At 43.2% G+C, this 26,606-nt stretch overlaps 1 protein-coding gene across 1 annotated transcript in view; it reads right to left on the bottom strand.

Moving 5' to 3' along the window:
- Positions 1-26,606, bottom strand: part of LOC124862329 (meiosis inhibitor protein 1-like) — a 103,104-nt gene that overhangs the window by 5,211 nt on the left and 71,287 nt on the right. Inside the window, exons 26-31 of the mRNA XM_047356176.1 lie at positions 22,918-23,093; positions 22,523-22,607; positions 20,240-20,424; positions 12,601-12,682; positions 6,160-6,266; positions 5,213-5,344 (exon numbers count right to left, since the gene is read on the bottom strand). Of these exons, the coding sequence (XP_047212132.1) occupies positions 5,213-5,344; positions 6,160-6,266; positions 12,601-12,682; positions 20,240-20,424; positions 22,523-22,607; positions 22,918-23,093 (767 nt within the window). The remainder of the gene's footprint in view (positions 1-5,212; positions 5,345-6,159; positions 6,267-12,600; positions 12,683-20,239; positions 20,425-22,522; positions 22,608-22,917; positions 23,094-26,606) is intronic.

Raw genomic sequence — 26,606 nt, forward strand, 5'->3', positions numbered from 1 at the left:
AGTATTCACATCCCTTTAGCCTTTTCCATTTTGTCACATAACCACAAACTTCATTGTTTTTTGAAGGGACTTTATGAACTACACAAACACAGTATTGCGTATTTATAAAGTGAAAGAAAAATTATAAATATAGCTTCCAAAATGTTTCTTTTACAAATAAACATCTGAAAAGTGTGGTGTGTGCATGTATCAACCCCCTTTACTCAGATACCCCTAAATCAAATCCAGCGCAGCCAACCAAATTCAGAAGTCATCTCATTAGTAATTGGAGTCTAGCTGCAAGTAATTTAAATTCAGCATAAATGAAGGCCTCAGACGTTTGAGAGAACATCAGTGAACATTCAGTGTAACGAAGACCAAGAAGCACCGCAGACAGGCCAGGAGGAAAATGGTGCAGAAGTTTAAAACAGAGTTAGGTTTTTAAAACAGTATCTCAAGCTTTGAACATCTCACAGACCTCTGTTCAACCCATCTTCATCTGTCATCCATTAAATGGAAAGATTATGGCACCACTGCGAGACCAGCAAGACATGGTCATTCACCTAAACTGACAGGTAGAACAAGGAGAGCAGCCAGGAGGCTTATGGAAACTCTGGAGGAACTTTAGACATTTACAGCTCAGGTGGGACAATCTGGTAACAGGATAACTTATTGTCGTTCTGTCTAAAAGTCTAAAAAAGGGTGACAAGAAGAAGGCCACTGTTCAAACAAAGCCATAAGAAGTCTCACTTGCTGTTTGCCACAACACAAGGTGTTCTACTCAGATGGGACCAAAATAGATTTTTTGCTATATGCAAAATGTTATGTGTGGTGGAAAGCCAGCACTGCACAGCCCCCTGAACTCACCACCTCCACTATGAAATGTGGTGGTGGTTAGGCTTGTTGCAATAAATCAGAATTGCATGAAATAAATAAATAGCATGATAAATTAAAATAAGCTGGATAATTTCTGTCTGCATTCTTGTTTGTTTTCCTTGTGTCTCCCTCTCTTTGTACTTAAGAGACTGGATGACAAAAGGTTTCACTCCAGTGCATCAGTCTCGACTCACCCCTCCCCGGGACGAGTGGACTCTAGCAGGCACTTGCTAGGCGCATGGTCTCGTTACGTAGCTGAGAGTGTAGCATGACAGCCCCGTGAGGAGGAGGAGGAAGCCAGAGAGACGCTAGTTGAGATTTGGAAAACCAGAGACAGAATTGGTTTTAAAGCCAAACGCAACCGCACTTTGTATTCTAACCCAATGACCGTGGTGAACCACACTTAACCTGTGCGAGTCGGTATGTCGCATATGTTGTAAAACAGTAGCAACTAAACGCGGCAATTCAACAAACATGAACCTGCACCTAAAGCATAAATCATCCGATGCAGTTTTCCCAGCTGGGGGAAAAAAACAGGCCGTCTCCGTCTTCCCGACAGTCCACCATCACTGGAGCGTTTAATCTTCTAATCTGCCAGACTAAAGTAGCTACAGATTTGCATGTGGTCACTCGAGGCATCTGCTTTAATTCAAATGGAGTGCTTGTGTGGTTAGTTTGCTTTTTGTTTATAATACTGGCAGTTTTGCCCTCTTTCCCTGTCTGAGCCTAATGATTAATATTTTTTGCAGGGCTATTTTGAGGGACAAATGTACAGAGACTTCATGGTCCATTTTATTTATCGTTTTTGAGTGTTTATTCATTTTGTATATTTAAAATGTCTTCAAGTGTTAAAGGTTATTTAGAAATTCAAGTTTATTGATCTTTAAGAGGGTGTAGCTCCTTGCATTATTATTATATTACTTGAAAATGGTCTCCACACAATAATATTATCGTTTATCGCAATACTCTCTGGGACAATTTATCGTCCAGCAAACTTTGTTATCGTGACAGGCCTAGTGGTGGTAGCATCATGCTTTACTTGATCGAGGGCAGAGAAATTAGTCAGAGTCGATGGGAAGATGAATTGAGCTAAATACAGGACAATCTGGGAAAAAAACCTGTTAGAGGCTAGAAAAGGCTTGAGACTAGGATGGAGGTTTATCTTCTAGCGGCACAACAACATACAGCCAGAGCTACAATGAAATAGTTTTGATCAAAGCACATGCATGTTTCAGGATGGCCCAGTCAAAGTCCAGACCTAAATCCAACAGAAAATCTGTGACAAGACTTGCTTGAAAACCGATGTTCTCCATCCGTTCTCACTGAGCTACAAATGCATGCTTATTTTCAGATTTGTTTTCAAAAGAAAAATGAAAACATATTCTTTTCTTTCCACTTCACAATGCTGCACTATCTTGTTTCAGTTTTGTTGTACCCTGACATAATGTAGAAAAGTTCAAGGGGTATGAACACTTTTGAAAAGCACTGTATCATCAAACATTAATTTTATTTACATGACTAGAATAGTCTTTAACGCCCAACAGGAAGCAGCTGTAACAAACTGGTTTGTTTATTATGCACTACTTGGTGAAAACAGAACGGAGGCTTTTGAACATCACTTAGAATAACTGACTGCCTTCCCACGCTGTCTGCACTCATTAAATATTAAACCTTTAGATTAAACAAAAACTGACTATCCCATCATAGGTTAGCAAAAATAAAACATTAAACAGCCTCTATATAACAGTTCCTTTCATACACCTCTAAAAGATAATCATTTGAGGAAACAAAATCATAAGTTATGGATTTTAATCTTGTCAGATATTTAAGGTTAGGTGGAAAGGTAGGTACCTGGATCATATCATTTTGAAGTGAAACAGATGGAGGAAGCAAAGGAAATCAGGATACGAGTAAAATGTATGAGACCATGAAACTAATAAAGACACGAGTGACAATCTTCTAACAAGTTTGGAAAGCTTGCCAGCACTACACTTTGATGCCTGCATTTTGACAAGCCAAACGTGCAGCTGAAGACAAGGTGTCATCGTTGCTGTCCAATCAAAGCGTCCTATTAACCATATGGAAACACACACTTAGTTGAGACTGGCAGACAAGCATTTTCCAGTGAACAGAGGGTTGGTGAAAACTGGAAAACAACCCAGAGCTAAACTAGTTAATGTACTCAGTCGCATTGACACACAGGCGACTGATATGCCAGGGCTCATGCACGGGAGACAAGAAGCAAAACAACGATTTGGTACCACATCGATCTTAAGTGCACATATCTGTGAAGCTTCATGTGTGTCAGTTTGAACTAATGAAGATTGTAGCGTAAAAATAAATCAAGCTGTGCTGAGTGTGTTCAGAGAGCAAAATCTGATCAATCTAAGCTTTTAGAAATACACTTGTGTATTTAAAGACACAGACAGAACAGACACTTGACGCAGGCTAGCTAACATATCTGCATGCAATCACATAGTTCATGATTCATTGGAGCACTGGGAGCTGCAGTGTGTGCCATTATGCCATCATTCTGTCAGTCTTCTATCTCTGAGCTCTTTGCATAATACAAAATGCAGTCCTGGTCATATTTGTGAAGCCAGATTCAATCTTTTTGATATGATTCAGCTGCTTTTCCTTCTGTGCTTAATAATGTCTTGAAGGAATCCCAGAAGGACAAGAGCTACCAAGAATGACAACAAGGATGCTGTTTAGATGGCACATATTTAGGAGGGATAATCTGAATGACTTGGCAAACAAGACTCACCATGGAGGAGGTTCGTGTCAGCACTGTGATCACAACTGAGCAGAGAAACAGCTGAGCACATTCAGCTTCACAATCCACAGAGGAAAAACACGATTATATTTTTTTCTATCTGCCTAAATTTATGTTATGTTTGTCCAGGGGGAAATCATCTGTTTTTACTTGTGGGAAAGACCCAAACTTTTCTAAGTGCAATGCTTTTATTCTAACTAGAGATGCACTGAGAAATGGGCTAGTGATCAGAATCAGTTTTACTCTTGACCGACTCTCATTAGTTATTGGCTAGTCAGAGACCAGAAACCAAACAATTTTCTAATCAGAAAAGGCACAAAACATAAGCACCAGCAGGTGGCACTCACAACACTCTTCAGTGTGGAAGTAGTTACTGTGTGAAGAAGACTGTTAGCAATTTTGAGCATTACTGACTGTCTAAAATGAAGTTAGAAGACAGACGTTGTAAGAAGCTACTTGAAAGAGAAGTTTATTTTCAGGCTGCCACAATGAGCAGTCTGTCTACGTTCCACTCCGGCAGGGTACAAACCTTGCAGTAATTACACACTCTTAATAGCCAATGAGCGTATTCACAGTGCATCCACAAAGCAGCGCATGGCCATCTGGCAAAATTAGACCATCCACACCAATCAGAAGGAAACTGAATGAGCACAACATCCGTATTTTATGTGTTATTAATGTTCTGAAACAGCCCAGCCAGAGTCCAGAGTTGAATCTGATAGACAAACTGTGAAGGGAGCTAAAGATTAGTATGATGGCTGGAGAGAGCTCAGTAACTTTTGTTTTTTGTTAAATCATGGTTCATGCTACTTCAAACATGTCATTGCTAAGCAATGTACATTTTCAACTTATGCAGAAAATACTAAAAATATTTAGTTGTTATTTGCAGTCCTTAACAAACAACTGGGATCGGCAGATCAGGAATTGGTAGAATTGTTGGTTGAAAATCAACCACAGGATCTCTGATTGATGCATCTCTAATAGTCTTAGATTAGAGTGTGTGGAACTTGCACATCTCTTTTTGATTTTTCTATTGCGACAAACAACATTCTGACTAAAAACCCTTTTACTGATCAGATTTCATACAGAAAGAAAAAGAGGCAATCATTTACTCCTTCACAAATTCGATCAGCTTCCAGTTCAACAGCACACATTTCCATGGCAATAAAGATGCCTGCTAGGAGATAACCATATTATTATTTTGTTTTATAAACATAAGCCTAATTTTTATATTTCAGAAGAGCCATTATATTATAGGTTGGTTTCCGAGATGTTTGCATTGACAGGGACATTATAAAAAGCTGATTACCTGGCACACACAGATCAGGTAATTAACGCCCCATTGTAATAATTCAGTTTTGCAATTAGATTGCTAGAACATTAAACCGCAATCACAGACCTCAGATTAGTTTTGATCTTTCCATAAATCTGTGCTCATAAATTATGTGAAACACCCCAAGGCAATAAATTAAATCTTTCTGCTGGCCAACAACATGTCAGGGGATTATAGAAAACGTTCCACACCAAGAAAACTGTTGTCTATAATGGTTCCCTCTGTCTGTCTCTCCATTTTAGACTCACCTGCGTAAGAAGCAGCTCTAGTGCCCGTGCTGCCTCATGGTTGAGCTCCTTCATCCCACTCCTCTCCACAGTATCAATCACATGGAGCAGATCTGGCTCCCACAGGACTGCTGTGCTGCTGTACTGCAACAACTGTAAACAAGGCACACAATCAGAAATAGAAAGGAGCAACCTTCCACAGGGGATGTGAAGAATTTAAATCAAGGAAGTTTCTAAAACTAACAGACCATAATAAGTGAGGTAATATACATGTTGTACATTAATGTGTAGAAGGTGCCAGCAGTGAGGATGCTTTTAAAAATAGTAACTTTCTTGTCTTGTAAATATTGCCATACAATGTACAATAAATCTGACTTTTTTTGCCACAAAACAAAGTCCTTTAAAATTCAAGGTCATTATCCCATGCAGCATATTGTGGCACTAATTAATTTATAAAAGGGCAATAAAATACCTAAACAATGGGGGTGGTTTTCATTCCTGCATACTGTTGCAAACTATTTATTCAAGACAGTAACCATAAAAATGTTAGGTTATCTAGGCTACTGAGTCTTTCCTCTGAACCTTTGGGCAGTCTGGCTACATATTGATTAGCCAATATAGCCTTGTACATTAGATATAAACTTACATTTAACCTAAAAATTGCACAAAACATTTTTTTTTTTACCAAATCGATTTAATCATGTCACAATTCTTTGGTGTGTTTCAGGACTAGGGCTAACTAGTAGTTCAACCCACTCCTACTAGTTCCTACCCAGCAAAAACTGACTGAAACATTCAGGTCTGCATTCCTCTCAACAGCAATTTATTAGTAATTTTGTTGCACTTGTCTTGCATTAACCTATATCACACAATATACATCTTCATTACTCAGGTGATGTAAAAACGTTTAGATTATGATATACATTACCTTCTAATATAAAGCAATGTGTGTGTGGGACATGTCTTACAAGTGTTATGAGTCTGAGAAGAGCGGGGTGCAGAAGGCCTTTCTCTCCTGAGTTGAGCTTACAGTACAGGAGGAAACGAGACCAAGGCTGACACACTGCGTGCTCAGCTGATGGAAACATGCAACAGTGTTAATAACATAGATGAGAAGAAAATGTTCATTTGAATAGAGTGTTTGTGTAAAATCTTGTGTTGAATGAACTAAGTACAGAGCACAGGGTTGCGGTATCACCATATAGAACCGAACTACAGGTCCAGAGAGTACAAACAAGAAGGTAAAATAATTAAACACACCAAACATGGACAATATTGTCACAATAATTTGGGCTTAAATGCGCATTTTTATTTATTTATTGTGGCTTTCCCTTATTTACACGTGGCTACAATTGACAAAAATATTCATATAAAAAGACCTGAGCAAGCTGCAGGGAGCTTCATGTGGTCATTAGCAATGTGATTTCCTGGCTCAGACGGCGGCAATCGAGGAGCTCAATGTTAGCCTCCTTCATCCCTTCCAAAAACAAGTTTGATTTGTATCTGGTGCCATCGTTCCGTTGGAACACACACTAATGATCAAGTTCTAACCATGCAGCTGTTCATTTGAGGTGGAGTTACATAATTTGAAGAGTTGTCCTTCTTTTGTAATACTCCATCCACTTTGTAGCAATGCACCAGCCCCACTGGAACTAAAGATGACCTCAGCATGATGCTACAACTACCATGCTTAAAAGCTGTTTACAATTTTCCTTGGTTTGAGAGCCTCATCTTGACTAATCAAAACATTTTTCTTGTCATTTTTGCTTAATAGCTAAATCTTCGTCTCATCTGAACGTGAAAAAGTAGGATATTGTCCTTGGAGGCAGCTCCAATTTACATTATTAATAGGGTTCTACTCGTACTCGTCGTCTTCCGCTTATCCGGGACCGGGTCGCGGGGGCAGCAGACTCAGCAGAGACGCCCAGACGTCCCTCTCTCCAGACACCTCCTCCAGTTCCTCCAGGGGAGCCCAAGGCGCTCCCAGGCCAGCCAAGAGACATAATCCCTCCAGCGTGTCCTGGGCCGTCCCCTGGGCCTCCTCCCGGTGGGACGTGCCTGGAACACCTCCCGAGGAAGGCGTCCAGGAGACATCCGGTATAGATGCCCGAGCCACCTCAACTGGCTCCTCTCGATGTGGAGGAGCAGCGGCTCTACTCCGAGCCCCTCCCAGATGGCCGAGCTCCTCACCCTATCTCTAAGGGAGTGCCCGGCCACCCTAGGGAGGAAGCTCATTTCAGCCGCTTGTATCCGGGATCTCGTTCTTTCGGTCATGACCCAAAGTTCATGGCCATAGGTGAGGGTAGGAACGTAGACCGACCAGTAAATTGAGAGCTTTGCTTTTCAGCTCAGCTCTCTCTTCACCACAACGGACCGGCACAGCGCCCCCATTACTGCGGCAGCCGCACCGATCCGTCTGTCGATCTCCCGCTCCATTCTTCCCTCACTCGTGAACAAGACCCCGAGATACTTAAACTCCTCCACTTGAGGCAGGAACTCCCCTCCAACCTGAAGAGGACAAGCCACCCTTTTCCGGTCGAGAACCATGGCCTCGAACTTGGAGGAGCTGATCCTCATCCCAGGCGCTTCACACTCGGCTGCGAACCGCCACAGCGCATGCTGTAGGTCTTGGCTAGAGGGGGCCAGCAGGACCACGTCATCCGCAAAAAGAAGAGACGAAATCCACTGGTCCCCAAACCAGACCCCCTCCGGCCCTTGGCTGCGTCTAGAAATCCTGTCCATAAAAGTTATGAACAGGACCAGTGACAAAGGGCAGCCCTGCCGGAGTCCAACATGCACTGGGAACAGGTCCAACTTAGTGCCGGCAATGCGGACCAAACTCCTACTCCGCTCGTACAAGGACCGGATGGCCCCTAATAAAGGGCCCCCGATTCCATACTCCTGGAGCACCCCCCACAGGGCATCATGAGGGACACAGTCGAATGCTTTCTCCAGGTCCACAAAACACATGTGAACCGGTTGGGCAAACTCCCATGAACCCTCGAGCACCCTGTAGAGGGTATAGAGCTGGTCCAGTGTTCCACGGCCGGGACGAAAACCACACTGCTCCTCCTGAAGCCGAGGTTCGACTATCGGTCGGACTCTCCTCTCCAATACTCTGGCGTAGGCCTTACCAGGGAGGCTGAGGAGTGTGATCCCCCTGTAGTTGGAACACACCCTCCGGTCCCCTTTCTTATGAAGGGGGACCACCACCCCAGTCTGCCAGTCCAGAGGCACTGTCCCCGACCGCCACGCAATGTTGAAGAGGCGTGTCAACCATGACAGCCCTACTACATCCAGAGACTTGAGGTACTCAGGGCGGATCTCATCCACCCCCGAAGCCTTGCCACCGCGGAGCTTTTTAACCACCTTGGTGACTTCAGCCTGGGTGATGAAAGAGTCCAACCCCGAGTCCCCAGCCTCTGTTTCCACCACGGAATGTGTGATGGGAGGATTGAGGAGATCCTCGAAGTACTCCTTCCACCGCCCAATAATGTCCTCAGTCGAGGTCAGCAGTCTCCCGCCCCCACTATAAACAGTGTTGGCGAAGCACTACTGCCCCCTCCTGAGGCGCCGGACGGTTCGCCAGAATCGCTTCGAGGCCAACCGGTAGTCCTTCTCCATGGCCTCACCGAACTCCTCCCAGGCCTGAGTTTTTGCCTCTGCCACAGCCCGGGCCGCAGCACGCTTGGCCTCACGGTACCCGTCAGCCGCCTCAGGAGTCCCACAAACCAACCACAGCCGATAGGACTCCTTCTTCATCTTAACAGCATCCCTTACTGCCGGTGTCCACCACCGGGTTCTGGGATTGCCGCCGCGACAGGCACCGCAGACCTTACCGACGCAGCTACGGGCAGCAGCATCGACAATAGATGCGGAGAACATGGTCCACTCGGACTCTATGTCTCCAACATCCCCCGGGATCTGGTCGAAGCTCTCCCGGAGGTGGGAGTTGAATACATCCCTGGCCGAGGGCTCCGCCAGGCGTTCCAAGCAGACCCTCACTATGCGCTTGGGCCTGCCAACTCTGTCCGGCTTTCTCCTCCTCCAGCGGATCCAACTCACCACCAGGTGATGATCAGTGGACAGCTCAGCCCCTCTCTTCACCCGAGTGTCCAAAACATGCGGCCGAAGGTCTGATGATACGACAACAAAGTCGATCATCAACCTCCTGCCTAGGGTGTCCTGGTGCCAAGTGCACTGATGGACACCCTTATGTTTGAACATGGTGTTCATTATGGACAATCCGTGACTAGCACAGAAGTCCAATAACAGAACACCACTCGGATTCAGATCGGGGAGGCCATTCCTCCCGATCACGCCTCTCCAGGTGTCACTGTCGTTCCCAACGTGGGCGTTGAAGTCCCCCAGCAGAAAAATGGAGTCCCCGGGAGGGGCACTGTCCAGCACCCCCGACAGGGACGCCAAGAAGGCCGGGTACTCTGCACTACCACTCGGACCGTAGGCTGAAATGATAGTCAGAGACTTCTCCCCAACCCGAAGGCGCAGGGATACGACCCTCTCATCCACTGGGGTAAACCCCAACACGAGACGGCTGAGCTGGGGGGCAACAAGAAAACCCACACCAGCCCGCCGCCTCTCCCCGTGGGCCACTCCAGAGTAGAAGAGAGTCCAGCCCCTCTCGAGGAGATGGGTTCCAGAGCCCACGCTGAGCGTGGAGGCGAGCCCGACTATTTCTAGTCAATATCTCTCGACCTCCCGCACAAGCTCAGGCTCCTTCCCCCCCAGCGAGGTGACATTCCACGTCCCTAGAGCCAGCCTAAGCATCCGGGGATCGGGCCGCTGAGGTCTCCACCTTCGTCTCCCACCCAATCCTCTTCGCACCGGTCCCTCACGGTTCCCCCTGCAGGTGGTGGGCCCACTGGGGGATGGCCTCGTGTCTCTCGTTCGGGCTTGGCCCGGCCGGGTCCCGCGAGGAGCAACCCAGCCACCAGGCGCTCTCCGACGAGTCCCGACCCCAGGCCTGGCTCCAGGGTGGGACCCCGGCTCCGCCGTACCGGGCGACGTCATGTGCCTCGATATTTTGTTCTTCATGAGGGATTCTTGAACCACTCTTTGTCTGACCCATCACCTAGAGCCTGTTTGCCATGGGAGACCCTATCAGGGGCATTTAGGCCCCAGACAACATAGCCTCTAGGATCATTTGAGCACTCAAACCCCTCCACCACGTTAAGGTGGCGGTTCAAGGGTTCTAGCAGTTTTCAATTTAGGACAGGTTTGAGCCATGGAGGTTCCTTTGTGGTTTTTGAACATTCTAACCAAGAGGTGCACAGGTCCAGTCCTCGGGAGCTGCTATCCTGCAGCTTTTAGATGCGTCCCTGCTCCAACATACTTTAGTAAAATGGCTACATTTTCACATCAGCATGTCATTCAGCTCTCTGTGTTCCTCAATCCTTGTCCTCCGGGTCCATTATCCTGCATGTTTCCATGTGTCCTTCCAGCCACACTCCTGACTTAGATAAATGGGTGACTAAGAGTCTCCTGCAGAACTAGATGGCATGCTGAGAAGGTAATAAAATCGTTTTAATGAGGTGCAGTGGAGTAGAGATACATCTACAACATAAAGGTGTACACTGACCTGACTGATGTGTTCACTGGAAGGGAACAGTTTGGGTCAGACATAGTTCAAACATATCATTTAAAGCCCAAAATATATACAGGTCCTTCTCAAAAAATTAGCATATTGTGATAAAGTTAATTATTTTCCATAATGTCATGATGAAAATTTAACATTCATATATTTTAGATTCATTGCACACTAACTGAAATATTTCAGGTCTTTTATTGTCTTAATACAGATGATTTTGGCATACAGCTCATGAAAACCCAAAATTCCTATCTCACAAAATTAGCATATCATTAAAAGGGTCTCTAAACGAGCTATGAACCTAATCATCTGAATCAACGAGTTAACTCTAAACACCTGCAAAAGATTCCTGAGGCCTTTAAAACTCCCAGCCTGGTTCATCACTCAAAACCCCAATCATGGGTAAGACTGACGACCTGACTGCTGTCCAGAAGGCCACTATTGACACCCTCAAGCAAGAGGGTAAGACACAGAAAGAAATTTCTGAACGAATAGGCTGTTCCCAGAGTGCTGTATCAAGGCACCTCAGTGGGAAGTCTGTGGGAAGGAAAAAGTGTGGCAGAAAACGCTGCACAACGAGAAGAGGTGACCGGACCCTGAGGAAGATTGTGGAGAAGGGCCGATTCCAGACCTTGGGGGACCTGCGGAAGCAGTGGACTGAGTCTGGAGTAGAAACATCCAGAGCCACCGTGCACAGGCGTGTGCAGGAAATGGGCTACAGGTGCCGCATTCCCCAGACCTGGGCTACAGAGAAGCAGCACTGGACTGTTGCTCAGTGGTCCAAAGTACTTTTTTCGGATGAAAGCAAATTCTGCATGTCATTCGGAAATCAAGGTGCCAGAGTCTGGAGGAAGACTGGGGAGAAGGAAATGCCAAAATGCCAGAAGTCCAGTGTCAAGTACCCACAGTCGGTGATGGTCTGGGGTGCCGTGTCAGCTGCTGGTGTTGGTCCACTGTGTTTTATCAAGGGCAGGGTCAATGCAGCTAGCTATCAGGAGATTTTGGAGCACTTCATGCTTCCATCTGCTGAAAAGCTTTATGGAGATGAAGATTTCATTTTTCAGCATGACCTGGCACCTGCTCACAGTGCCAAAACCACTGGTAAATGGTTTACTGACCATGGTATCACTGTGCTCAATTGGCCTGCCAACTCTCCTGACCTGAACCCCATAGAGAATCTGTGGGATATTGTGAAGAGAACGTTGAGAGACTCAAGACCCAACACTCTGGATAAGCTAAAGGCCGCTATCGAAGCATCCTGAGCCTCCATAAGACCTCAGCAGTGCCACAGGCATATTGCCTCCATGCCACGCTGCATTGAAGCAGTCATTTCTGCCAAAGGATTCCCGACCAAGTATTGAGTGCATAACTGTACATGATTATTTGAAGGTTGACGTTTTTTGTATTAAAAACACTTTTCTTTTATTGGTCGGATGAAATATGCTAATTTTGTGAGATAGGAATTTTGGGTTTTCATGAGCTGTATGCCAAAATCATCCGTATTAAGACAATAAAGGACCTGAAATATTTCAGTTAATGTGCAATGAATCTAAAATATATTAATATTAAATTTTCATCATTACATTATAGAAAATAATGAACTTTATCACAATATGCTAATTTTTTGAGAAGGACCTGTATGGCATTCATGTTCAGAATGTCTGAAGACCTCTGACCAGAACTATACGTGATCATATTGTTTTTTAACTTTATCTGAACTGAGTACTATTTCCTCTTTTGGGTCCTTAAAAACACATTCATGATCATACTACCTGCAGTCACTCCATGGGCTATTTCATACCTGAAGCAGGATACTTTCTTTTAAGAAAGCCCAGCAGGGAGCTTAGACAGTTGACCGAAGTTCTCAGCAGCAACTCGTGTTTCTGAGAAGGAAGACATCCAGAAAGACAATGTTTGACAACCCAAAAATACAGAAATGGACAAAATATTTTTGAGAACAGGCAATCCCTGGCAAAAGGTTCAAACCTCTTGCATCACAACCACAAACGTCAGTGTATTTTATTGGGATTTAATGTGACAGACCAACACAAAGTAGCATATAAATATGAAGTGCAATGAAAATGATACATGGTTTTCATAATATTTTACATCATCTGACAAGGGTGGCATGTATTTGTATTCTGTGCAGCTTGGTCAATAATTTAGAGCAGGGCTGTCAAATACCGGGGCCGATGTGCTCAAACCTTAGTCCTGCTAATTACGTAATTATTTGATTCAGCTGTATTGAAGCAAAGACACATCTAAATGTTGCAGGGCACTGGCCCCTGAAGACTGGAGTTTGACACCTGTGCTTTAGAGCCATGGTTTTAAAACCCTGGTCCTCAGGACCCGCTGCCCTGCTTGTTTTAGGTGTTTCCTTGCCTCTGCACACCTGACTTAAATAAATGGGTGAATAGCAGACTTTCAGCCCACTTGGTGGCATACCAAGAAGGTAATAAAATAATTTGTGCTGGAGCAGAGACACATGTAAAATATGAGGGACAGCAGGTCCTGAGGACCAGGATTGAAAACCACTGCTTTATACGTCTCTAACAAGCTTGCATCTAATGAAAGACATGTTTTCCCCCATTATGCTTTGCAAAACACCAAGAGCCCAGTCAGATTGATTGGATAAAGTCTATGAACATCAATTTTAAAGTCTTCCCATGCATTCAGATCTGGACTTTGACTGTATCGTTCTAACACATGAATATGCATTCTCTGGCTGTAATTTTCAGGTTGTTGTCATGTTAGAGGGTAAATCTTTGTCCCAGTCTTTAATCTATTGCAGCCTCAAACAGGCTTTCTTCCAGGCTTGCTTGTGTATTTAGCTACATCCCTCTTCCCAACCATGACCAGCTTTCCTGTCCCTAATGAAGAAAAGCAGCCCCACAGCATGATGCTGCCACCTCCATGTTTCACTGAGCGAATGGCAGGTTCAGAGTATTGTACAGTGTTAGTTTTCTGCCAAAAAGAGCATTTACAGAATTTTGTAGATTGACTATATTGTGTTGGTTTATCAATTAACATCCCAATAAAATACTTTGAAGTGTGTGGCTCCATATTGATAAAATGTGAAAAAGTTCAAGCACACTATTGTCATGAAGTGGGTTCTGTACTGATGAATAGATTCTTTTACACAAAATGAAACAAATAGGGGAGTCAGGAGTGCCCTGTCAGTATGCTCATATGTCATCTTGACAACTGTTGGAAAGTGAGGTGACAATGACAAATTGCAAACCGTGATGGGCTGATAAGTCTTCAGCAGTTACATTTGTCATTAGATTGCTGTGATAAGCTGTCAAGCAAACACAAAAAGTGTGAGTTGTTCAGTCTCTCCTTTCTGCCTTTGCTCTGAAGAGACTGCGTTGCTGTAAAGCAGAATCAATTGGCAAACTTTGAAAACTCAGACCTGATGAAAATAGACACTTGCAAGCTTTTAACATAGCTATATCCTCAGGAAACAAATGTTTTCTGGACATACAAATGCATTAAAGTACTGTAAATAAAAAGCTGGACCTTAGTTAAAAATAGTAACAAGACTACAAGATTAAAGTTAAAATTATTTGAAACTAAGATCACGAAAAAGATAAAAGCATGGTTTAAACCAAGACCCCTCCTTTACTCCACGAGGTGAGCCCTACCTAGAGTTTTATGTCTTAAGCTTTTATGTTAAACTCATATTTTACACAGTGAGCCAGGGTAGTTGTTGCAAGTTTGGATCTGGTATTGTTTTGTCAAAAAATGTCATTATGTCAAAGAAATACCAGTGATGTGATGCTCGTCTGTGGGGGCTCGTTTGGGGGAAAGTAACAAACAAGGCAACAGATGCAGAGGGAGAAGAAACACATGCATACAGAGACACATGCTCACAGATGGACAAAGATGCATTTGGACACAAAAGGGACTACATGATGACATGGAAGCTTGAGCAAGGTTTTAATAATGCATGTATCTCCCACAGCAGAGAAGCTGACAGTAAGCTCTGCATGGTGTCCAAAAATACAGTAGTAAGAAGGCCAGGTGGATGTAAACGATAACAACAGAGTTATACCCTAAGCTGCAGTCAGAAAGGGAGAGACAACAATAAAAGGAGTCGACAGCATGGGCAGAAGGGGGCGAGAGAGTCAGTGAGCTGGAGCAATGAAAGCCAGATGAGAATGCCAACATGAATGGAGGGAGGGAAAGAGAGACGTGTGAAATGGAGAAGAGAGAAGTTCTGGAGCTGCAGCTTTTCCTTCTGGAGCTGAACTAAAGAATCAAGAGTAAAGAGAGTAAAACACCAGAGGAGTGGTTTGGAAGCGGGGGTGTGCTTTTATAGCCTCTATCACCTTTGCATGTCAGGGGACTGTTTTTTTCCCCATTCCTCTGTGTAGTTTCTGTGAACTTACCACAGATTATTCAAATAGATTTCCATTATAGATCTGGCTGTATTTTAACTCCTGGAAGTTAATCTTAAGTCTCAGTTTCAAGTCCTTTCTGGTGTATTTATCCATCTCCCTCCTAAATACAGTCTTTAGACGTACATTCTTTGGATATCAGCAACATTTTTTGAAATAAATACCAATCTGGTATTCATCAAACACATTGAACAACATCATGATGGCCGCAGGCCCTGAAAATTTACTGTTTTAATTTAGTTTTACCAGCCTTTGACATTATCAATAACACCATCTTGACTAATAAAGTGCATAGCCTGATGTCAATCTGTGGGACAATCTTAAGATGGTTTAGATCTCATCTTTTAACTAGAACCTGCAGAGTTTGTATAAAACACATCGTATCAGACTCTAATCATGTAATATGTGTGGCACCCCAAGGCTCTGTTTTAGGTCCACTTCTATTTGTGCTATATAATCACACTCTTGGAGAGATCGGCGAGAAATCGCCAATAAATGTCATAAAATAAATTTTATGCTGATGACATTCAGCTGTACTGCTACCTTCCACTTCTTCAAACAGTCTGAATTATTTGAGTGCCAAAAACAAAGTACAAACCAGTTGAAAAAACAACTCCTTTCAACTGAACTAAAAAAAAAACAAATAAGGAATTTTGTTTGTTTTCAACCAATCTATCTCTCACAAAGGTCACTCAAAAAAACTTGTATGAAAACGGTTGATATCTCCTGAGAAATATTTGCAAAGGAAAGTGTTGAGAATTAAAATCATGTAATTTCATGCTATTAGTTTAGTTTGCATGTGAGAACATTAAACTGATTTAACATGAGTGAGCCTTGGGGAGAGATCACAGATCACAGCAGGGGTCAGGGGGAAACAGGGCTTAGAAAGTTCTCGGCAGCTGCAAACTGTAAAAGCTGGCTGTAGGGACAATAAAGCAATAAATGTCAAGTTTTGGCCGTGGTATAGATGCCACAAGGGAGCTTGGCTGATTTACAACAACTGATGGAAAAATGGAAGTCACAGTCAGTAAGCTTTGAAGTCCACAGTATAAAGATGTACTGGAACTTGTAATGACAGAGACATCTGGGTAAAGACAGCCATGCTTTGCTGAAAATCTGCAATCTCTCTCCGTAAGGGCCCTTATGTAATATTCTTTCCTTGTGTTATTTTGTATATTTATTTTGCATTAGAAATCATTGGACTTATTATCTTCCAAATTAAACTTGCGTTAATCTTAATTTCCTGCTCTTCATCTGTTCTTTCTCACGACATCCGGACTGGGTGAGGTTGAGGCCGCAAGAATATCAGTGATAGCATTATTTTACCTCAACAAAAGCTAGGGCCCAATACAGGAATGTAATTAGATATTTATGCGTTTATTTCTTCTCATCAAGACTACTATAATGGACTTTTCACATGCATCAACAAAAAAGCCCTTGATTGCCTTCAGTTGGTCCAAAACTATTAACGATCAACAAGATCAAAAACTCCTAATTTTATGTGACCTTTAAATTTTAGAATTACAATTTTTAAATCCTGAATTTAACTTTCAGGGCCTATATTGCTGAGATATCAAAGCCACACAAAACTTATGCCTTCAGGTCCTCAAATCAAAATCTAACCATAGAGCCAAGAGCTACATATAAAACTCTAACAGATTGCACAGTTAATTTCATGAATTATTATTGTATGTTTCTAATATTTGTATAATTTAATTTGCTTTTTTTTTTTTTACTAATGTTTTTAATTAATTGTTTCAATGTTTATGCTCTTTGTTTGCACTTTGCTATTTTAATCTGTAAAAGGTGCTACGTAAATAAATTGAACTTACTACGAACTGAATGAACTACTTACTAACCAGAATATTATATTGTTATGCCAAGTGTGTAGCCATGACACTGTGGATACAATGACCACAAAACGATGACTACGATTCCATATATTGTGCTGCTCTACTAAAAACCTTTTTTGTTCATAAAAGCTGGCTCAGTATTTTCTAAGTAAAAGAAGATATTTTAGAAAGCATGAAAGTTGTTGGAGGGTTTGTCTTCTCATTTCCATGTATTCAACTCATTTATTATCTTATATTATTTATTTATTTTAAGTCAGCCTTATGAACCAGCAATCACTACTTGATTGCACAACTGTTAGCTTACAGGTTGGATGCTTTGTGGAACCTGTGTCTGCTGTCGGCAGCTCAAATTATTTCTCTGAAACTCTTGAGTCAATGATTCCCAAATGTTTCAGGTTCTGACCCACAGAGCAAAAGTGGTGGAGACTAACGGACCTCAGCTAATACAACAGGAAATATTTAAACATAAACATAAATATGTTAAACAAGGACATGAAGACAATACAATCAGCCTCAATAACCCTTAAAACATTTTTATAAATTTTATTTTCATCAGTTCAAGACCATGCTCTTTTTTTTTTGGCTTGTAGTGCTGTTTGATGGTGCGTTCACACCGAACGCGGATTCTGCAAATATTCCGCCTCATTTGTGTGCTTTTGCCCGCTTGACATTCCGCGTGAACTCTGCGTTGCCATTTGGCAACAAGCGGCATCGCTTCGCCGCATCATCAAATAGGAGGAGCTTCCATCTGCTGCTTGCTGGTTTCAACTTAACATGGCGGACATGGATTTCACGGACCTAATTACGGTGTTTCACCTGTGGAGAGCTGAAAAACGACGCCGACGTCCCTGGGTTCACCAGATTCTTCAGGGACGGGATCAGTTCGGAGATTACCACCACCTACTCCAGGAGCTGCGTCTGGATGATTTCGGCGATTTCAGTGGTACTTCCGTTTATCCAGGACCCAGTTCGAAGATCTCCTGTCCTGCGTTGGGAGACGAATCGGCCTCCAGGACACCAACTACCGGCGCTGTATCCCCGCTGCTGAACACCTGTCCATCTGTCTTCGGTGAGTAAATAAATCTCAGCTCAATAAAAAAACATCCGATTTTTAATGTCCACATCTCCTAAATATAAGATATTTGTGCCTAAACATAACCAGGCCAGGTCCTTTCTGTACTTGTCTCGGTAAAAGTAATTAGTTGAGTCATACAACTCTGGCTTGCCGCACGCCGCCACTATGATCTGGTCCTCCATCTTCACTGACAACCGCTTCTTCTCCGCTGCGGTCTTTCACTCTACGTCACAGCCATATCCAGTCCCTGATTGGTTGACGCGACGCAAATTTAGTAAAAAGTTCAGATTTTTCAACTTGTCTATTGCTTTCGCTCTGCTCCCGCTTCGCTCGGCGTGCCTTTCGCACCGCGTCCTTCGTCTCCTTCGCACCGCTCCACACCTGAACACGCCTCTACATAGGGATAACATGTAAATCGGCCGCTCCTATCGCGGAATCTGCGTTCGGTGTGAACGCACCATTAGGAGTAGTTCGGCCGTTGTGTCTGGTTTCACAATTAGATGGATGTAAAAACCAGAGTTTGTCCATCTAACTGTGAATAAAAACTTTGCGTGCAAAACATACTTAAAAAAAATTACTTGACAACCATTTAATTATTGTATGTTTGCACATGTGATGCTTTTGTAAAAATGTCGCCCAACCTAAAATATCTGATCCCAGGTTGGGAAATAACGTCCAAGTCATTTTCAAACAACAAGAACCAATCAAAACTTATGCCTATATTTACCATAAAAACTGTTAATCCAACAAAACCTAAACCCGGCCTTACGTAAAGAAAATTGTATCCTGAATTACAGGGGTTGGACAATGAAACTGAAACATGTGGTTTTAGACCACAATAATTTATTAGTATGGTGTAGGGGCTCCTTTTGCGGCCAATACAGCATCAATTCGTCTTGGGAATGACATATACAAGTCCTGCACAGTGGTCAGAGGGATTTTAAGCCATTCGTCTTGCAGGATAGTGGCCAGGTCACTACGTGATACTGGTGGAGGAAAACGTTTCCTGACTCGCTCCTCCAAAACACCCCAAAGTGGCTCAATAATATTTAGATCTGGTGACTGTGCAGGCCATGGGAGATGTTCAACTTCACTTTCATGCTCATCAAACCAATCTTTCACTAGTCTTGCTGTGTGTATTGCTGCATTGTCATCCTGACACACGGCACCACCTTCAGGATACAATGTTTGAACCATTGGATGCACATGGTCCTCAAGAATGGTTCGGTAGTCCTTGGCAGTGACGCGCCCATCTAGCACAAGTATTGGGCCAAGGGAATGCCATGATATGGCAGCCAAACCATCACTGATCCACCCCCATGCTTCACTCTGGGCAACGGTCTGGGTGGTACGCTTCTTTGGGGCTTCTCCACACCGTAACTCTCCTGGATGTGGGGAAAACAGTAAAGGTGGACTCATCAGAGAACAATACATGTTTCACATTGTCCACAGCCCAAGATTTGCGCTCCTTGCACCATTGAAACTGACGTTTGGCATTGGCATGAGTGACCAAAGGTTTTGGCTATAGCAGCCCGGCCGTGTATATTGACCCTGTGGAGCTCCCGACGGACAGTTCTGGTGGAAACAGGAGAGTTGAGGTGCACATTTAATTCTGCCGTGATTTGGGCAGCCGTGGTTTTATGTTTTTTGGATACAATCCGGGTTAGCACCCGAACATCCCTTTCAGACAGCTTCCTCTTGCGTCCACAGTTAATCCTGTTGGATGTGGTTCGTCCTTCTTGGTGGTATGCTGACATTACCCTGGATACCGTGGCTCTTGATACATCACAAAGACTTCCTGTCTTGGTCACAGATGCGCCAGCAAGACGTGCACCAACAATTTGTCCTCTTTTGAACTCTGGTATGTCACCCATAATGTTGTGTGCATTTCAATATTTTGAGCAAAACTGTGCTCTTACCCTGCTAATTGAACCTTCACACTCTGCTCTTACTGGTGCAATGTGCAATCAATGAAGACTGGCTACCAGGCTGGTCCAATTTAGCCATGAAACCTCCCACACTAAAATGACAGGTGTTCCAGTTTCATTGTCCAACCCCTGTATATAATCAACACACAAACACACAGATATTAAGGTCTATGAGTGATAAAACCTGCATAAGAAGACCACTCAGAGCAGTTAGGAGGCACTGGGCCCCTGTTGAGCCAAGCGGGTACAATGCTCCATCTTCAGCCTCCAGAGGCCTGGGCCCAACTACTCCAGGACCGGTGCTCAAACACATCACTGATGATGCCATGTCAACATCAAGCAAAGCCTGTAGCATCCTCAGGTAGCTGACTAGAAAGAGAACAAATTATTTCAGCAATTCAATTTAGAAAGTGAAACTTGTTCATTGTATATGGCTTACAGCTAATAAAAACTCCAAATTCTGCTCCTCAGAAACGTGTTACACAAGAAAATAAAAAATGATCTTTAAATTCAGACATTTTCACCCACTGAAAAAAATATCAATGTACTATACAGTTTATGCATTCAAGAATTAGTTGGGGCTCCTTTTGCATGAATTGCTGCATCAATCCAGTGTGGCAAGGAGTCTTCTATTTTGGAAGTGTCCTAGCGCAGCTGGAGCCCATGTCTGAATAAGTCTGTGTGGTGGCTCATGAAGTTCTGGCTCCAGCTGCAGTCCATACCTTAGAAATCTCTCCCAACTGCTTGAATGGGCTTTGCTTCACAATCATCTCAAAGCTATGTTGCTTGTGCACCTTCTTCTACCATACCTGTTCCTTCCACTCAACTTTCCTTCAATATTCATGTTATCCATATTAATGACAGGTTGAATGGGAGGGTGGCTGTGGCTCGGTGGGATGAATCTGGCAACCAGAAAGTTGTGTGTTCGATTTCAGTATCCTGTGCTATATATCAATGTGCCCTTGGGCCAGGTACCAAACCCCAATTGGTGTATTTCTGAATGATGTGAGTTCAACTGAGTTACTGTGACTCTTGTGTAAAAGCACTTTGAGTGGACTGTATGATTAGAACAGCACTACATAGTTTTAGCCCTTCTACCATGTGAATAGTACAACGTCTTCAGCTAGTGGAGGGTGTCAATGACTGTCTGCTGGACCACTGTCATGTCAGCAGCCTTCCCCATGATGGCACAATATTTCTGTATTAAGAAGCATTTTTACTGATATTTAAAGCTTTCTGAAAAATGTATTTTGTGTTGTCATTAGCAATGAGCCATACTAATCAAAATAAAACAGAAATAAACAGTTGAAATAAATCACTCTTTAGGCAATAAACGTATTTTAGTTTCATGTTTGGAAAAAATTATTTTCATAATAATAACTTTATTGAAATGCACTTGTAGAAGATTGACGAATAAAGACAAGACAGACATAAAATGAAGACAACAAACATAAACTGTGCTGATGTGAGTGTACAGGGTGGAAAGTATATGAATTACTGGATGATTGGAAAAATACAGCAGCAGAAATTGAGGTATAGCGGAAACAGGTTAAAGCAAATGAAAGACATTTTTGGACTGATGTGTGATGGAGAGCACAGGCAATAAGTATAAGATGTCTGAGTGCGGATTGAGAGAGACGTGATAACCAAGACTAAGGAACAATTCACATTAGGATAAAATCAAAAAAATAGCTCAAAACTGCTACTAACACAGCAGAATCCAATCTGAAAGTGGCCAACCATCTGAAACACACTTATGTCAAGAACACCAAGATCTGAGCGCCCTAATGGGAAGGAGCCCTAATTAGTGAGTGCACAAAAGTGGAAGCTAAGACAGAGAGGAAAGCAATGCTGGAACAAGAAATGTTAGGGAGCTAAAAACTGAGGTACTGAGACAGAGAGGAGGCTGAGTGAGCAGAGAGGTAGTAAGAGAGGGAGGGAAAGAGAGATTGGTACGCAGAGCGAGGGAGCCAATACATCACAGTGACCCTGACAGGCTACTTATTCAGCTGACAGACAGAGACACAGGAGGAGCAGGGATGATCTGTCTACGAGTGCTGCAGTGGGATGTGGGACATTTAATATGATGAGTGCGTGTGAAATGCAGGCTTCGGGTTAGTTGACTCCACCAACGATGAAGCTTTGACAGGAAGTTTGCAGAACTTTATGTAAACTGAAGAAGAGACAACCACATTAGCATCCTCTGATTCACGCATTATCTAAAAAACTTTAGAATCAGTGATGCCTTATGCTAACCAGACTATATGGATAAACACTAAGGTACACTGTGGTATTTTACAGAACATAAGAGATTGCAGACATGGACAGAGAAAACAAAGACAAAAACAAACACTAAAAATCAAAAACAAGTTATTCAAAAATGACTCACTTATCTCTAAATTGTGAGTCTTTTTTCTGCAGGAAAATGACTTAAAATATTTAAAAAATAATATTCAGCTGTCATTACCCAGCAAGAGATTGTCTGTGTTTCTTTTCTGACAAAACAGTCGGTGTACAGCTGTGTCCAGACTCCAAATAATACTCTTCTGAACCTTGAAGAAGAGATAAAGGAAACATTCAGAGAGAAAAAGAAAAGAAATATGGGTGAAGCAATCAGAGATAATAAGGTCAAACTGTTGTATTCAAGAATGTATTACTCCTTCACTGTGAGTGGAATAAAGCAGAGCTGACTGAAACTGTGATACATATCAAATAAAAGCAATTGTTCCGTATTCCACACCTACACCCAACTCTTTACTCAGTTTTGCTGTGTGTTGTGTGTCTTGCCCTTGACTGAGCCTTTGTTGTGTGAAGTTCAGCCCTGGAGATGTGATAAGAGTCGAGTCAAGCTGTGCTGTGTACCTGAGTGGAGTGAATGTGCTGCAAGGCGATGAGGGAGGATAGGAGAAGATGGCTGCAGCACAGCAGAGCTGAAGGAGGACAGGCAGATGGAGGGGGGGAAGGAGGAACAGAGGAGGAGGAGATGATTGTCTGCAGCTGGTCCATCAACCCACTGTTGGAGAGCAGCATGGAGACAGCTGGGAAGAAGACAGCACTGTGACCTTAAACAATTGTGGGATTTGTCATTGTATGTTACAGAGCTGCATGCAGAGGTCATGTTAACTAAACATTTTCTGTTAGTGACTTGTTTTACTGATGGAAAAACAAACCGATTCTTTAATCTTCCCAAATTAGAGCAATTGGGATTTTCTTCAATGGCATTTAATTCCCAGGAACATGAATAACCACCAACAAACCACCTACTTTGGCCCCCTGCTCATTCAAGCACCAATCTGCATTATTAGCAGAGACAATCTTTGATTTCATTGACTGCTTGTCAAGTTCTGCGGCACCAGTTTAACCCAGGCAGACAAACCGGGTCTTTTTCATGTCCCACTGCAGTGATGAAAACAAATCTATCAGCATAATCAGGGTTCTGATGTATGTGTCAAGTTACATTTTATACTTTTCTAAGCCTAAAATTAGTTCTCATTTATTTCTAGCCAGTTTTACAGAGTAAACAGACTTCACCATGTATGTCTGGCAGATATTTCTGCAGTGATGTGGCTTTAAATGTACAACCTGCACAACCCAACTTCTGTAAAGAAGAGGACGGTTGGAGGAGAAATGTTGCCTGTTGAGTTTAAAGTTTAAGTCAATATAAAACAGAAAAGACAGAAACTAATTTATTTTAGTCATTAAATGAACTAATCTGAATAGAATGGCCACAACATGTAGTTAGAATTTAACAAGTACAACTTAATTTAAATGTCTTTTAAGCTGTTAGAAATACACAATTTCTACTCAGAAATACTTATAATTAAATATACCCAAATATTTATGAAAACTGTTACAAAATGTTTAATGACTGAATTCTCAAAGGCTGTTCTATAAGTGTAGCTACGTAAAATAAGAACAAGTTGATAGATTTGGATGAAAATACAAAAGCAAATACTAATCATGCCTCCACAGTATTTAACCTCTCTGGTTTCTGTGGTTCATTGCTGGATTCTACTATTGTTCTCATCCTGGTTCCCATGTCCTGAGTTTTTCAAGTATTTATTAAATGCTCACTGCATCATACACCTGCATCTGTCCTGTCTGCGATCTCATCATCAACATCAAATAATGACACTTTAAACAGTATTCAGAACTGAAGCAGTTTTAAACACAAGTTCAAGTATGGTTTTGAAGACTTTCTACCACTTAAGAAAAACGGATGAATGGATAGGTGGATTGGTTTCGGATGTGTTGGAGGATGGACAGATAGATGGTTGGATCCAACCTTTAGACAATTACAAAAGAAATAGTCCGGAAATAAAAAATAAAATCTATATCCTATTTTCTTTTTCCATTCTTATCCAGGCCTGGAAAAAATTATCCAAAATTCAGCAGGAACCCTGTATAATTCACTTTTTAATATACTTATCTATTTTTTAACCTTGACACTGGACCCTAGAAATGGTTTGAATACCTCTAGCTTCCATATGTGTGATTATTAGGCTATTGTGCCTTTAATACCGGAGTTCCTGTATATGAAGAAAGTGCTAACATTAACTACAGTCCTGCAAATATATCCACGATCAAGTTCATGGAACAAAAGCTGTACAATATCATGAAGCCAGTTGATTTAATGCTCTGTTCCATTAACCTCGAACTGGGAAGTCGGAGTGTATGTCATCTCCGAGTTATAGTATTCCAGTTGTTTCTGTTCATACTGCTAGCAACTGTAAAAGCAGTCTTACAACAATAACAATGATAATAAACACTGTTCTACAGTTTTTTTTGCATATAAACAGCATTAAAAATCTAACCCTATAAACACTGAAAAGTAGTACAACTGACTAAATGTTACATAAATAATAAAGAACTGCTAAAAACAGTCAAAGAAAGAATGTTTTCATACTACTGATGCAAGTAGCAGCCATCCTGAATCCGAATGTCTGATATGGTCATGTTGCCCCGACTTTCCGACATGTAATTCCGACTTTCGGGGGCGTTCCAATTGAAACTTCCTACTCGGAGGTCGGAAATTTCTACTTTCAAGTACAAATGAAACGCACCATGACAACTAATTCCACACTGTGCAGAGATTCAGCCTTGAAGCCAAAATAAAATTGTTTCTGGAGTAATATCTCCTGGATAAACCCTTATGACAAAATTCACCAGAATCAAGTAGAGAGAACCTCTCCTGTTTTCTCTTAAACAAAGAGCAGAAAATGCTCTGAAACAGCTAATCCTGGGTCAAGAACTTTCTAATCTGTTCTGATAACCTGTAAGGAAAGTGGCTAACCATCATACTGTAGCTATAAATGTAGCTGGGCAACAATAGCAACACAAGGCACAAGCAGACTTAAATATGAAATTAAATGAACTGTTTCACTAACTACAAACAACAAGATAGCATTAAGATGTGAACATTGGACAATGGAAAAGGCCTCCTTGAACTGCCACCTTAACGTGGTGGAGGGGTTTGAGTGCTCGAATGATCCTAGAGGCTATGTTGTCTGGCGCTTAAATGCCCCTGGTAGGGTCTCCCATGGCAAACAGGCTCTAGGTGACGGGTCAAACAAAGAGCGGTTCAAGACACCTTCATGAGGACTAGTAGATTGAGACACGTGGCGTCGCCCGGTAAGGCGGAGCCGGGGTCCTACCCTGGAGCCAGGCCTGGGGTCGGGACTCGCCGAAGAGCGCCTGGTGGCCGGGTTACTCCTCGCGGGACCCGGCTGGGCCAAACCCGAACGAGAGACGCGAGGCCATCCCCCAGTGGGCCCACCACCTGCAGGGGGAACCGTGAGGAACCGGTGCAAAGAGGATTGGGCGGCGGACGAAGGTGGAGACCTCAGCGGTCCGATCCCCGGAGGCTTAGGCTGGCTCTAGGGACGTGGAATGTCACCTCGCTGGGGGGGAAGGAGCCTGAGCTTGTGCGGGAGGTCGAGAGATATTGAGTAGAAATAGTCGGGCTCACCTCCACGCAGAGCGTGGGCTCTGGAACCCATCTCCTCGAGAGGGGCTGGACTCTCTTCTACTCTGGAGTGGCCCAGAGTTTGCTTGTTGCCCCCCAGCTCAGCCGTCTCGTGTTGGGGTTTACCCCAGTGGATGAGTGTCGCATCCCTGCGCCTTCGGGTTGGGGACAGGTCTCTGACTGTTGTTTCGGCCTACGGGCCGGGGGGGTAGTGCGGAGTACCCGGCCTTCTCGGCATCCCTGTCGGGGGTGCTGGATGGTACCCTCCCGGGGACTCAATTATTCTGCTTGGGATCTCAACGCCCACGTGGGAAACGACAGTGACACCTGGAGAGGCGTGATCGGGAGGAATGGCCTCCCCGATCTGAATCCGAGTGGTGTTTTGTTATTGGACTTCTGTGCTAGTCACGGATTGTCCATAATGAACACATTGTTCAAACATAAGGGTGTCCATCAGTGCACTTGGCACCAGGACAGCCTAGGCAGGAGGTCAATGATTGACTTTGTTGTCATATCATCAGACCTTCGGCCGCATGTTTTGGACACTCGTGGTGAAGAGAGGGGCTGAGCTGTCCACTGATCACCA

Source organism: Girardinichthys multiradiatus, chromosome X (assembly GCF_021462225.1).
Source record: "Girardinichthys multiradiatus isolate DD_20200921_A chromosome X, DD_fGirMul_XY1, whole genome shotgun sequence".
NCBI lineage: Eukaryota > Metazoa > Chordata > Actinopteri > Cyprinodontiformes > Goodeidae > Girardinichthys > Girardinichthys multiradiatus.